Below are 12,963 nucleotides of genomic sequence, written 5' to 3' on the forward strand. Positions count from 1 at the left end.
AGCTTCAGAGGAAACTTCCATTTAAGGTGACAAGAAGTTAGTAAGACTTCCCTCGATAGTTTTTTGTTCTAATACAAGAACCCCTCAGGTAGCAATGTGTAGCCTAGGGAGACAGCCTGGTGTATCCTCAGAGCCCCTCAACCTCAGTTCCCGTAGCCATGGCACAAGTGGCACTTTAAAAGTCAATGTCTGCTGTATTTCCTGATGACCTTGCTGTTTATGAGGTATACAGAGGTATCATTTACCCATTTCCAGGTATTTATGTGCTAGGCTTTTCTAATTTTAGGATAAAATTTTAGTATAAAGTGTGGCAGTGTGATAATTCTCCAACAGTTGCTCTCTTGGACCTCAGACATCTGGCATGATGTTACAGGAGCTGGTCCTAGGTCAATATTTGAAGCACAGGGAAGTTCTGTGTGACCAAGTCAATGGAACTTTCCTGTTTTCTGGTTCTGTGGTATATACTGAAAGCAAGGTTTCAGGCAAAAAGTTTAGGCAGCCACCTCCTTTTCACTAGTGCAGGACTTTTTGCAATAGCAATATAGTAAATGCCCATTTGTGATGTTATGCTTGTGTCAATGATGATGTAATGGGTTGGGTAGGGAACTGATACTGTCTTCGATTAGAGGGATTACTACCACTCTGTAAATAACACACACACATTTGACACTCAGTCTCTTCTCTCAGAGAGCTTATACTTTAGTTGAGAAACCAAACCTTAATTGATGAAAAAGACATCCCTATCCTGAGGTTCTCGTGAGAAGTTAAATGACCTATTTAAATTGAGGGCAATCTGAATGGCTCATTTGGTCACTCTTGAAGCCTAAATGGTGCTAGAAAGCAGGAAACAATGGACTCATTTCTTTTTTCCCCTTTAATGAGAGACATGGAATCAACCTATTGTATCTATAGCTCAAATGTATGCACTTATTCCTGTGGGCTGGGTACATACATCCTTTGTCTATACATCCTTTATGAAATAGAGACATCCCTTTTTTTATAGATGAATCAAAGAACTTTAACCTAATTGGCTCTGCTGATTTGCATAATCCAAGCTTTCTAGGCCTCTCAACTATCTGGAGACCAGTTTTTACACTTAGTCAAGCCTCAAACAAAACAAAAAGAACGTTTTATTACCAGTGTTTAGGAGACTGTGAAAGGGCTGGGTTTTTCTTTTTTTAATTCCATTCTAGCACAAAGGTTGACTCAGGCTGTCTGTCGACATATGGGACAGGAAACTTTCTGATGATTCATTCCTATTCAGTTTAACTCCTTAGGAACACATAGTCTCAAGTTCTAGGACTTGAATTCTCTCCTACCTTTGGAATTCTGTCAACAAGTGATTATTTCCCATAATCCATTCATTCTTATACCCCCTTCCCACCGCATAAAACAATGTTCAAAACTGAGAAGCACAAAATAAGTGAGGGGGAAAAAATCAGCGTAATTTCACCACTCACGTAAAGTGCACTTGGGTTTTTGTCTGAAAACATGTGACTGAACGTATCGTTTTGCAACCCGCTTCTCTTTCTCTTTGGAAAGATATTTCTTGTGAGTATTTTGCGATGTCATAAAATATTTTTAGGTCACTTTTAACCTCCTTATATTTCTTTTTTTCCCTCTAGGGCACTAAGGGCCGTCGAGGCCGAATCTCAGCGCTGCTGGCGCTGCTGATGATAGAAACATAATATGATAAGTTATAAGGGCAGGGGGAGGGTTAGGGGGCGGGAAAGATTCTTTCAGCCTAAAAATGAAGCAAGCTCCGTTTGAAGATCCAAGAAATTTCCGACACTACAACCTTTGTATATAGTTTTCGGTAACCTTCGGCAGGGGGCGCTCGGAAATTGTCGTTGCTTTCCGGACGGCCTACCCGGACTTTACCCTCTAGAAAACTACGGTGTTTCCGGCTCTTCTCAGTTGCAGACGCTCGTAACTTTTCGGCAGTTTCCGGGGAGATTCGGGGACTCCGCGCCTCGCTCGCTCTGTTCCGATCGCCTGGCGCGGCGGGGCAGGGTCTTGGGCTAGTCATGGCGTCCCCATCTCGGAGGCTGCAGACCAAGCCGGTGATCACATGTTTCAAGAGCGTCCTTTTGATCTACACATTCATCTTCTGGGTGAGAGACGGAGACGCCCGGGGATGGGAGGGGATCGTGGGCTTGGGTCGGTGGGGTTGGTGTGACCCCGAGCGGAGGGAGCTCGGATCGCGGGTGGAGGAGGGGCGGGGGTGGGGGTGGGGGTGGGAGTGGCGGTCGCAGCTAGGACCCCGGCGCTGTAGACGAATTGCTGGGGCTCGAACTCGGGCATCTCGCCCGCACCAGGGTCGGGATGTCGGGCGACGGCAGCCTAGAAGCTGAGCCGCGACCCAGACGTGCCTCGCATGCGAATTCGTGCGGGGGGCGAGGAAGGGAGTTAACCCCCACCCCGCTCCCCCACGCCCAGAGAGTGTCCCCGACCCGTTGCAGGGGCAAAGCTTGCCCAGCCCCTGGGGGAGCTCGCTTGCGTAATAGTCTCTTTCTTTTCACTGCTTCATAGGAGGGGAGTATTTCGCAGGTAAGTATGGTAATGGCTGCACTCCCGCCAATCTATCCTTGGACTTTCTTTGTGTACCATCCCTTTGTACCCTGTGCTCATCCCTGAACTGGGGAGGAAGGGGAAAGTTTCTGGAACTCCTAGAAACATTCCAACCCCGCCCCCACCCTCACCCCCCGTCCCCTCCCACCCCCCCACACCCCTGCCCATTCCCCGCTCCATCTCTGGGAGAGTTTTCTTTCTAAGGCGGGAGTAAAACAGTTAAGTAAGTTTTCAGCCCTAGGGGAAAAAAAAATCAGATTAAGAATTTTGTCAAGATGCTCTCTTTAGCTGCCCCCCTGATTTTGTCCTGGTTACCTGGGCTACCTAGTGATCCAGCGTGTGGATTGATCAAGGCCTGTCCTTCTGTGCAGCTCCCCATCCTAACCCCCTGTGTCTTGTCTGCCACATCCCGGCCAGAGCATTGGTCACAGGCAGCTTAATCAATTCTCACACCTATTGTTTCTTAAACACCTAGTGGTTTGTGGTTTGAAGATGCTGCTGTATACAGCGAGTAACTTTCTATTCTCTGACTTCCCACGTAGATCACTGGCGTTATCCTTCTTGCCGTTGGCATTTGGGGGAAGGTGAGCCTAGAGAATTATTTCTCACTTTTAAATGAGAAGGCCACCAATGTCCCCTTCGTGCTCATCGGCACTGGCACTGTCATTATTCTTTTGGGCACCTTCGGCTGTTTTGCTACCTGCCGAGCTTCTGCATGGATGCTAAAACTGGTGAGTTCTTGTTTTCCTAGAATTGGTTGTTGGTTTTTGAACCAGGCTTATGTGCTGTAAGCTTTGTTTCTTGGAGCTAGATGTGGCCTTTTTTGATTTTTCCTCTTCCCTATGAAAACTTACCTTAGCTGCCAGTTTCCACATTTGTTGTATTTTCCCTGCCCTTTTCAATAAAAACATGCTGAACTGATTGAGCAGACAATTTTTTTTTCTTTGACTCCCTTTGCAGCTGTGATGTATCTTATTTGCTTACTTGGACTTTTTTTTTAATCCCACAGTATGCAATGTTTCTGACTCTCATTTTTTTGGTCGAACTGGTCGCTGCCATCGTAGGATTTGTTTTCAGACATGAGGTAAGCCTGAGTTTGGGAACTCAGTAGCTGACAGTAACGGCTTTCTTGTAAAAAATTAAGTCTAGCCCACTTTTTTGATGAAGACTGATAATCACCCAAGAAAATGAAAGGTACCCATAATTACATGTATTTCCAGTCATTTTTCTGTGTGTAAGTACCTAAAATGGACATAGTACAACTTATTTAAAGTGTGAAATTGATAATACAAAATGGATATACTTAATGCAAATCATTAATATTGAATTAGCAATCAGGATTACTCTCTGCTGACCCTGGGGTTAGGAAGTTAGTGAGGACTGAAGGCCATCTATAGCAGTGTTTCACTAAGTGGTAGTGCAGTCTCCCAGAGTATGATTTTGTAGCTTACAAATTCCATGGAAGTCAAATGTGTACTCACTTTAAAGTGGAGAAAGATATTGGGGGTGGGAGGGGATGCAGCAGTACAGAGCTGCCGCTTTAATAAATACATGCTCCTATAGCACTTTGAACTTTTAGTGGCTATCATCTTTTACTGGAATGTTTTGCTTAGTCGTCCCCTTAGCTAAACTCTTATCACCTAGAGGACAGGATTGGACCTTAGAAACGTTGCTGTTGTCAAAGATAAGACCATTGGTCAGATGTGGGAATTTCTTATTTGACCTAGAAACCAAAAGAACACTCTAGAATCTTTGTTTATTAGCCTTGTGTTTCTTTGCTGTAGATTAAGAACAGCTTTAAGAATAATTATGAGAAAGCTTTAAAGCAATATAACGTTACGGGAGATTATAGAAGTGATGCAGTAGACAAGATTCAAAATACGGTAAGTGGTCATAGGTGGTAAGTGGTTGTTGGTGGTGGCTTCTCAAGAGGGGAACATCTGCCTACTGTTAGTACCAATGGAAAGTAAGGCCAGTCCAAAGATGTCACTCTTGATGTTAGAAACAAGCGTTCATTTCTTGAATTATAATGCCAATAGAGATCATTGAGTATAATAAGATGATGGTTTAACTGTTTGACTACAAAGTTGTAATTATAAATGCTTTGGTCGGATTTTTTTTTTCAGTTACATTGTTGTGGTGTCACCGACTATAGAGATTGGAAGAATACTAATTATTACTTAGAAAAAGGATTTCCCAAGAGCTGCTGTAAACTTGAAGATTGTTCTCCTCAGAGAGATGCAGATAAAGTCAACAATGAAGTAAGGAGGAAAAAAAATTTTAAATTTTTACTCACAATACACATAATCGGAAATGAAGCAGGGCAGGTGTTATTTTCATTGAATAAATGAGGAAATAAATTTGTGACTTGAGTTTCCACAGCTAGCAAGTAACACTTAAATGCATAATCCAAAAGGTTGAACTTCTGTTCCTCAAACTTCTTTCAAGAGCACTGTGCAAGGAGACAGGAATTGTTATATGAAAGAGTAAAAAGTTAATAAAAGAAAGATAACATAAAAACTAAGAACTAAGACAAAAAACTTGATGTTTTTGTAAATTTCTCTTCCATTAGGGTTGTTTTATAAAGGTGATGACCATTATAGAGTCAGAAATGGGAGTCGTCGCAGGAATTTCCTTCGGAGTGGCTTGTTTTCAGGTAAGTCCTTGTGGTTCGGAAATGTTTCATCACTCTTATAGGTGTAAGCTACAAGATTTCCACTTTGAAGGCTTCCACATTTTCACAGAACTCTCAGTAGCTCATCACAGTATAGAAATTTTTGCTATTTTCATTCCAATTTTTTATCTTGGATCTTAAGTTTTCCACAACTACAGAGTGCTCTAAGACCTGGTGCCCTCTTAGGTACATTTCTGAATCTGCACTGTCTAATAAAATAGCCACTAGCCACCTTTCAGAAATTATAATTATTAAATTAGAATCTTGGCTCTTCAGTTACCTCAGTCCCATTCAAAGTGCCCAGAAGCCATATGTGGCTGGTAGCCCCTGTGTTGGACAGCACAGGTGTTACAGAGTGTTTTCATCATTACAGCACTGCTCTAGGTTGTCCAAGAGAATGTCTGCTTTCATAGTTGGAGATTTTACTTCACTTCTATGCTTTGCATATGATCTAGGTGCTGCAGAGTAGCAAATATTGCTGTCTAGAAAAACTTAAGGGAGGAAATTAGCAGTGAGATATGTGTGTGTAATTTTGCTTGCATTTTATTTCCAGCTGATTGGAATCTTTCTAGCCTACTGCCTCTCTCGCGCCATAACAAATAACCAGTATGAGATAGTGTGACCAACATAACACGGGCCAATTCCTCTACAATGTTAAGGTACGTTCATTTTGGTCCTTAACTCTGTCAGTGTTGGTGTTTACTTCAGCTTGTACACATGATGCATGTACTGAGTTTGCCAAGGTGTCACGTCCAGTAGTGCATCCAAATATTGTTGGTACTGTGTCAGCACTGCATAGGCACATCAGGCCTCAAAATACAGGTCATGGCCAAAAAGGACAGAAGGGCCTCTGTGGGTTTACCTTCCTGTGTCAGCCTAAAGATCCTAAGTGGTCCCCTTTCTAACAAATTTAGACCTGGAGCCATAAACATGGTAAGAGGTGAGAACTGAGCTACTGACCAGGAACACATGAAGATCTTTATTAGCAGAATAGATTAGAATGTGTGCAAATGAATCCAGATATTGAAATTTGGGTTACAAGTAAACTAATCTTTTTTCTTTCATTTTAGGACATTGACATCCCCACCCCTAACCCTGTAACTTACAAAATCGCCTGGCTGGAATCCTGAATTCTCCTACCAATAGATTGAAAAGTCGCACCAGTAGCCCGATTCGATCAAGACATTAGCCTCATGTTATAGTCCACCTTTTGTCCCATTCATGTTAGATCATTGAAATCCCCATACCACTCTGAAACACTGGAAGAGCTTAATAAATGTAAATGAAGCAATACTGTGTTCCTCTTGACTTTTTTTTTCTACGTGGGGCCCTTGAAAGGCACTGTGATGTAATGTGATTGAAAATTGATCCCTCCAAACTGGCCCTTTCCCAGCCTAGGTTATCTGGTTTGATTGTATAATTTGCATCAAGAAGTTAAAATGTTTTCATTCGTCCCTGTTCTGCTGATAAACAGAGTCACTGTGTCATTTAATTCCAGCCAGTGGTTGGATAACACCCACCAGAGTTACCAGATGGTAACCGTCTCTGATCTCTAAGGCACCCAAGACTGAAAGGCATAACCAGTCCTCTATGATACATACCACAGGCTACAAGGCAGTGAACACTTTACATTTCTTTGCCTCCAAAATAAGGTGTTTATTGATGTTTATATTTTCCCTATTGTTTGAAATGTTCTAATTACTAATGGTGTCAGTCATTGTATTTTCCTTAGGAATTTGAAGCAACTCCTCTTTATTAGCTTTAGCTGGTCTTTCTTTACCAGGTTGCTATGACTTAATTGTCAATATTAAGGTTAACTTTCATAGTCTTAGTTTTGCTTTGTGCCTTTGATTAATAAATATAAACGTTTTACACAATAAATAGTGTTTTATTGTAAATTATGTTTAAATTGTAGGAAATCTGTTGGGTGGTTGTTTTCCACTGAGAAAGCTAAGCCCCACATTCCTACTTGGAGTACAGTTGTAGATACGAATGTAAAACTGAGGTCTTGGCTCTGATTTTAAAAAAAGTCCCTGTTTACAAAAATTGTTCCCTGTGAAAGGATGACATTCCTTGCTATGAAATAAGCACATGCTTAGCATTCTCCTGGAGATCAGACATTTTTGATTGTAATACTTTAAGAAGTTGAATAAGGAGAGATGTATGTAACCTGTACCTTCAGGGTTATAAGGAAATTAATAAAATTCAAGTTGAAATGGAGGAATCCTTTGGTTTTGGGTTTCTTTATATATCCATCAGTAGAATGTAGTTCATCTCTCACATCCGCAGTCCTTGAATTTTGGTAAAGGGGAAAGGAGAATGGACAAAAACCACTAGTGAAATAAGATTAATAATGAATTTTGAGTTACATGTTTTAAAATACTTGGAGGTACTGCAGAGAAAGGATATTCTCCATTAAAACATTTGATGAGTGAGTCTTGACATAAAGTATAGCGATTAAACAATTGAAAAAGAGTGGCTTTCCAAATGTGGAGAATCAAGATAATTGGAATTAGTGAAGCTAAAGAAGGATTTAAAGGCTAATCAGAACAATTTTCAAATAGGTAGTTTTCACTAGGGTGGCCTAGAAGAATCTTAAATTTTTCTTTAGTTTTTAAAAAAGTTTAAAGTTTTTCCTCGTTATTAAAAAGAAAAAAAAACAGGAAATACGGGAAGTAGGAAGAGAAAAAACACCACGTGTCGCCCTTAAGGTGGGTCTGTGTATTTACTTTTAAGGGGGATTTACTTTGGATGGCCTGTTACAAAAGTCCCTTCTAGCTAAGGTGTGCGTGTGCACATTGGACTGTAAAATTCATCTCCACCTTCGCGATGTGCCAAAGCTGCCTTGCGGGCTGTCTCAGTTCCAGGCACAGGGCTGCCCACTGCACGGCGGCTCTGAGCTCCGCAGAGCTCCGTGCGTATATTTTCTGAAAGTGTGGAAAGCTTGGCAGCTTTGGCCTATTCCTGTGAGGGGTTGGGTTTATGTTGTAGCATCAAACTTTTATGGAAAATAAGTCCCTAATACAAGGCATAAATGCCATTTCTGTTTTTCCTCAGAGCTCACACAAGATTCTTTCAGACTTGATGTTTTTAACCTCCTGTCAGAATCCAAGTTGGTACTTTGCCAGCGATGCAAAATTTATTTTAATTAAAAATGACTAAAATATGAGAGGCAAAGCCATATATGCATTTGTGTGTGTGTGAAACTGAGGAAACTTTTGTTCCTTTGGACTACTCTGTATGGGCTTTTGTTTGTATTTATAGAAAAAAACTAACACAAGTTGTAACTACCATTTCTCACAGCATACATAAGATACACTGAGATTTGATTTTGTTGTGTTTTGTTTTTTGCCTTTCAAGGTTGACAATTTAGGGGAGGGTATAGCTCAGTGGTAGAGCGCATGCTTAGCATGCACAAGGTCCTGGGTTCAATACCCAGTATCTCCACACACACAAAAAAATCAATTAAAAAATACACAAATAAACCTAACTATCTCCCCCCACAAAACAAATAAAAAACAAAAACAAGGTTGACACTCTGCCTGTGTTGTGGCAAACCAAACTTTTTTAATTCAAAAAGGAAAATAAAAGGCTAATATATCAGAAAAGAATACACAAATTGAAACAGTTTCAGGGAAATGAGACTTTCATTTTTGAGCCGTGGGTCTAAAACTTCACCCAGATTCCTTGTGAGAGAGAAGCCGTTATGATTTAATGATGGCTTTCTGTTAGATGCCCCTACCCCGTGGAGCTTAGTAGTTTAGGCACTTGTAAGAGCATAGCAAATGCTAATGAAATGAATGAGTGAGTGAATCTAATTATAATAGCTTCTTAATGTTCTGTGTGAAATAAGTTGTTGATCTCCATAGCTCATTCCATACAAGCCACTGTTTATATAACAGAAACCACCTGCCCAGTCAGAAACCACTCAACCTCAGAAACCACTGCTAACTTCCTCCTGGACAAATCACTTTTGGCTGCTTCTCTCTTTTGAACTCCTTGCTACATATGATGCTACTGAAGATTCTTGGTTTTTGTTTTGACCTTGTAATATCCTGCTTTTCTTCCTTTTACTGCTCTTTCTCATTTATTTTGCTGTTTTAATTTCCTCTTACTTTTCAAGCGTGGCGACTCCCGAAGGTTGGCGTTTGGCTTTCTGCTCTTAGGTTAGGCTGACCTTGGAGGAACCGAATGTAGATGATCATCAGGCTTAACGATCAGTTCTCTGGGTGCGCACCTGAGTTCTGTGTTGGTAATTGTGGCTTGCTTGTATACCCCTCCAGCACCCCAAAGCTTAACATTCTGAACACTTAAAAATTCAGAACCCCTCCTATAACATAGTCCATGGATAGTAGGCACATTTGATGTTCAGTGAACTGGTTCCCCAGTGGGAATTGGAGAAAACGGGCCAGTTGCTCTGAGAGTTTATCATAGATTCTGCTACCGGGCAAACACGAGTTCTTTGGGTAGGACTGTCATACTTGATCTGATGGTGCTCTCATTACCACATCCTCAAAGTTTTTATTAAAAAAAATTGAAGTAGTGACTTGTAAAGACTTCGCTTTTCCAACAAATTTCTCACCACCTTTGCTGGGAAATGATAATCCTGGGAGCAACATCCTCAAAGCAAATCAAACTGGCATGGTGTTTGCCTGGATGATCAGCTCACAGATGGGTGTACACAGCACAGGTAATACAACCACTCAGCGTCATCGCTGGAAAGGCAGAGTAGCTTTATGTACACAGTTAGAGCAACACACAGGGGGTACAGTATATGATTTTGAGAGGTGAGGGATGGCATCCGTACATTTTCACTCTTAAGTGCATGTCATGACCTCCCTTAGCAGGAAAATGGCATCTAAGAGAAAGTAGACCTTTTGCAAAGAATTATTTTTCCTACTCAGTTTCTCTCCCCCCTGTGCCCAGGGAAGGTAAGAAAACTAAAGTTCACTAAGTACTTAGTAACAGCTGGACATCGTGTAAGGTGCTTCAATCCACTACCCTGTGCAGGGAGGCAGAGCTAGCCTCATTTTCTCAGAAAAACCACCAAAAAGCTGAAGGTTAAGTTAAATAACTTGTCCAAGCTCACACAGCTAGTAAGTAGCACATCTAGGATTTGAAATTCAATCTGTCTGACTCTGAAGCCCATGCTTCTTTCTTTGAATTTTGCTACATCTTAATAACAAAAAGGCTCTGGAGATTATGTGACCCTGGTCTGTGGCCAGAGAACAGGAATAAGAAAAAAAAATTCTGTCTTTATTGAATAGAAATCTTTGAAAAGAAAGCCCTGATGAAAAAGAGTATCCTATTTTCTCACAATATGCTCTTGTAGGGTGTTAGTATACAATTAGTGCATAATAAAAACAAACACATCTGTTGTTACTACCTGCCTCCACAATATTATTGAACTAAAAAAATGATGACAATGAGTCACAGTCTAAGCATTAACTCCTCCCATTTTCTTGTAAGCATCTTGTCACAGGGTCAAAGGCTCCCTAAAATTCATAAGCTAATAGTTCCTATGTTAGTAAATACACTCCACAACACTCAGCTGCTTTCATAATGTATTCTCTTGTGAATATCTTTAAATATTAAATGGAAAAAACATCCCCCCCAAACCCAAACCTCTGCTACACAGACACACACACACATGCTGGAGGCAATCACTCTCCACCCGGTAGGCACAAATGCAAATGCAGGCTTTCGTTAAATGGGTTTGTTTGCACATGTGCACATGCAGGCAGATAATCTATCCCTCCACAGGATAGCAGCAATTTCCAAGACTGCCAGCCCGCATGGTGGGCCCCTGAACATCTAGGGAGTTCAGAGCTGCACATCACAGCTCACTGAAGCCTTGAATCCAGCCAGTCACAGTCTGGCCCAAGCAGGCGAGTCAGCAACCCAGGCCCTTCTTTCATCTAGTCTTCCTCAGCCTCCACCGTGACTCTTCTTGGCCGTGACCTCATCCCGGGCCTCTGATGTTGGCAGAATGAGACGTAACAGAAAACATGTCATGGTAATTATTAGAGAACTTGGCCCGAAGACATAGCTGGAAGAATTCAGAAAATATCTAAAAGTTTTGGGAAAATTAAAAATGTAAAAACCTGACAAATCAAAGATAACCAATGTTTTGATTTAAAAACAGACATTTCTTATCTATAAAATGAATACACAAATTATAAAATGGATAAAAATTCAGAGGTCAAAGTGGTATCAAGTAATCAATTTGTCTCTCTGTCCTGTCCACCCTCATTCCCACTTCCCAGAAGGAAATACTGATCTAAGTTCCTTGTGATTCCTTCTACATATTACTATACACAAGAATATTCATATATTCTTTTATTTTTCTCTCCCACAAATGGAAGCCATGGTTAAGATCACAGATTGTGGATCCAGACTGACAGTTTGGATCCCCCATCTCTACTAATTACTGGCTGTGTGCTCTTTGGCAAGTCACCTAAACTCTCTGTGCCTTGGTTTCCTAATTTATGAAAAAGGAATAAATAATATTACCTACTGCATAGGGCTGTTATGAGGATTAAATGACTTGCTACATGCTAAGCACTTAACACAGTATATGGTACATATTAAGTGCTATATAAATGTTAGCTACAATTTTTTTCATCATGTTTATATACATAAGAATGTTTTCCACCAAATATATACATATTTGTTACAGCTTTCTTAAAGTGCTAACAATCTCTTAAAGCATTGGTAACCCAAAGTACAAACATCTAATGGCATTATATTTAACCAAGTTAAAAAAAATGTTGAAACACAGTTTGAGTATATTTTCTTTGAGAATGTTACTATTTTTGTCTAGTAGAACTTGCATTTTTGAGGAGAGTAGTGGAAGAAAAATCTTAGCAGACTTTTTACCATAAACATAGCTTTATGGAGACAATATGTAGTATAAGGAATGAGAAAAACAGGAGAACCGTTTCATTGGCAAGATACATACATTAGTATTTGGATTTGCCAAGATTGTTCGCTACAATTTTTTTAAAACTTCACTGAGATATATTTTATGTATTACAAAATTCATCCATTTCAAGTGTACAGTCCAGTGATTTAATCAATTATAGAACATTTTCATTCGCACAATGAGATCCCTCATGTTCACATAGAGTTAATTCTTGTTCCCACCCTAGGCAAGCATTAATCTACTTTGTCTCCATAGGTTTGCCTTTTTCTAGACAGTACATATAAATGGAATCATACAGTATATGGTCTCTTGTGTCTCTTTCACTTCACAAAATGTTTTTGAGGTTCATCCATGATGTAACATGGATGTAGTCTATTCCTTTTTATTCCCAAATAGTATTCCATTGTGTGGATATACCATATTTGTTTATTCATTTGCCAGTTGGTGGACATTTAAGAGTGTTTCCAATTTTGGCTATTGTGAATAATGCTCCTGGGAACATTTCTTTGTATGGACATGTGATTTCATTTCTCTTGAATAGATACCCAGGAGTGGAATTGCTGAGATGGATGGTGGCTTTATGGCTAACATTTTGACAAACTGCCAAACTGTTTCCAAAGTAGCTATGCCATTTTACATTCCCATCAGCATCCAACGAGGGTTCCTGCTTCTCCATATTCTCACCTGACATCTGGTACTGTCTGTCTTACACTCATTCTAGTCCGCACAAAATGGTATCTCACTGGTTTTAATTTGCATTTTCTGAATGACTGATGATGTTAAGCATCCTTTT

At 40.4% G+C, this 12,963-nt stretch overlaps 1 protein-coding gene across 2 annotated transcripts; it reads left to right on the top strand.

Moving 5' to 3' along the window:
• Positions 1–1,873: 1,873 nt before the first annotated feature.
• Positions 1,874–6,536, top strand: TSPAN6 (tetraspanin 6). 2 transcript variants are annotated; one of them, XM_064482969.1, is made up of 9 exons: positions 1,902–2,114; positions 2,533–2,550; positions 3,114–3,302; positions 3,581–3,655; positions 4,356–4,454; positions 4,698–4,832; positions 5,144–5,227; positions 5,799–5,904; positions 6,316–6,536. In XM_064482969.1, exons 1-8 carry the CDS (start codon positions 2,028–2,030, stop codon positions 5,865–5,867), a joined length of 756 nt encoding a protein of 251 aa, XP_064339039.1. In that variant the 5' UTR covers positions 1,902–2,027; the 3' UTR covers positions 5,868–5,904; positions 6,316–6,536. The 2 variants fall into 2 exon arrangements, with proteins under 2 accessions (XP_031302214.2, XP_064339039.1); XM_031446354.2 differs by lacking the exon at positions 2,533–2,550 and having other exon boundaries at positions 1,874–2,114.
• Positions 6,537–12,963: the final 6,427 nt, after the last annotated feature.

Source organism: Camelus dromedarius, chromosome X, assembly GCF_036321535.1.
Source record: "Camelus dromedarius isolate mCamDro1 chromosome X, mCamDro1.pat, whole genome shotgun sequence".
Taxonomy (NCBI): domain Eukaryota; kingdom Metazoa; phylum Chordata; class Mammalia; order Artiodactyla; family Camelidae; genus Camelus; species Camelus dromedarius.

Excerpts from the sequence above, each read along its gene's own strand:
- TSPAN6 (XM_064482969.1), top strand. The coding sequence starts at position 2,028 with ATGGCGTCCCCATCTCGGAGGCTGCAGACCAAGCCGGTGATCACATGT. Across the intron at positions 3,303-3,580 it reads CTGCATGGATGCTAAAACTG|TATGCAATGTTTCTGACTCT; the intron begins GTGAGTTCTTGT and ends TTAATCCCACAG. Across the intron at positions 4,455-4,697 it reads TAGACAAGATTCAAAATACG|TTACATTGTTGTGGTGTCAC; the intron begins GTAAGTGGTCAT and ends TTTTTTTTTCAG.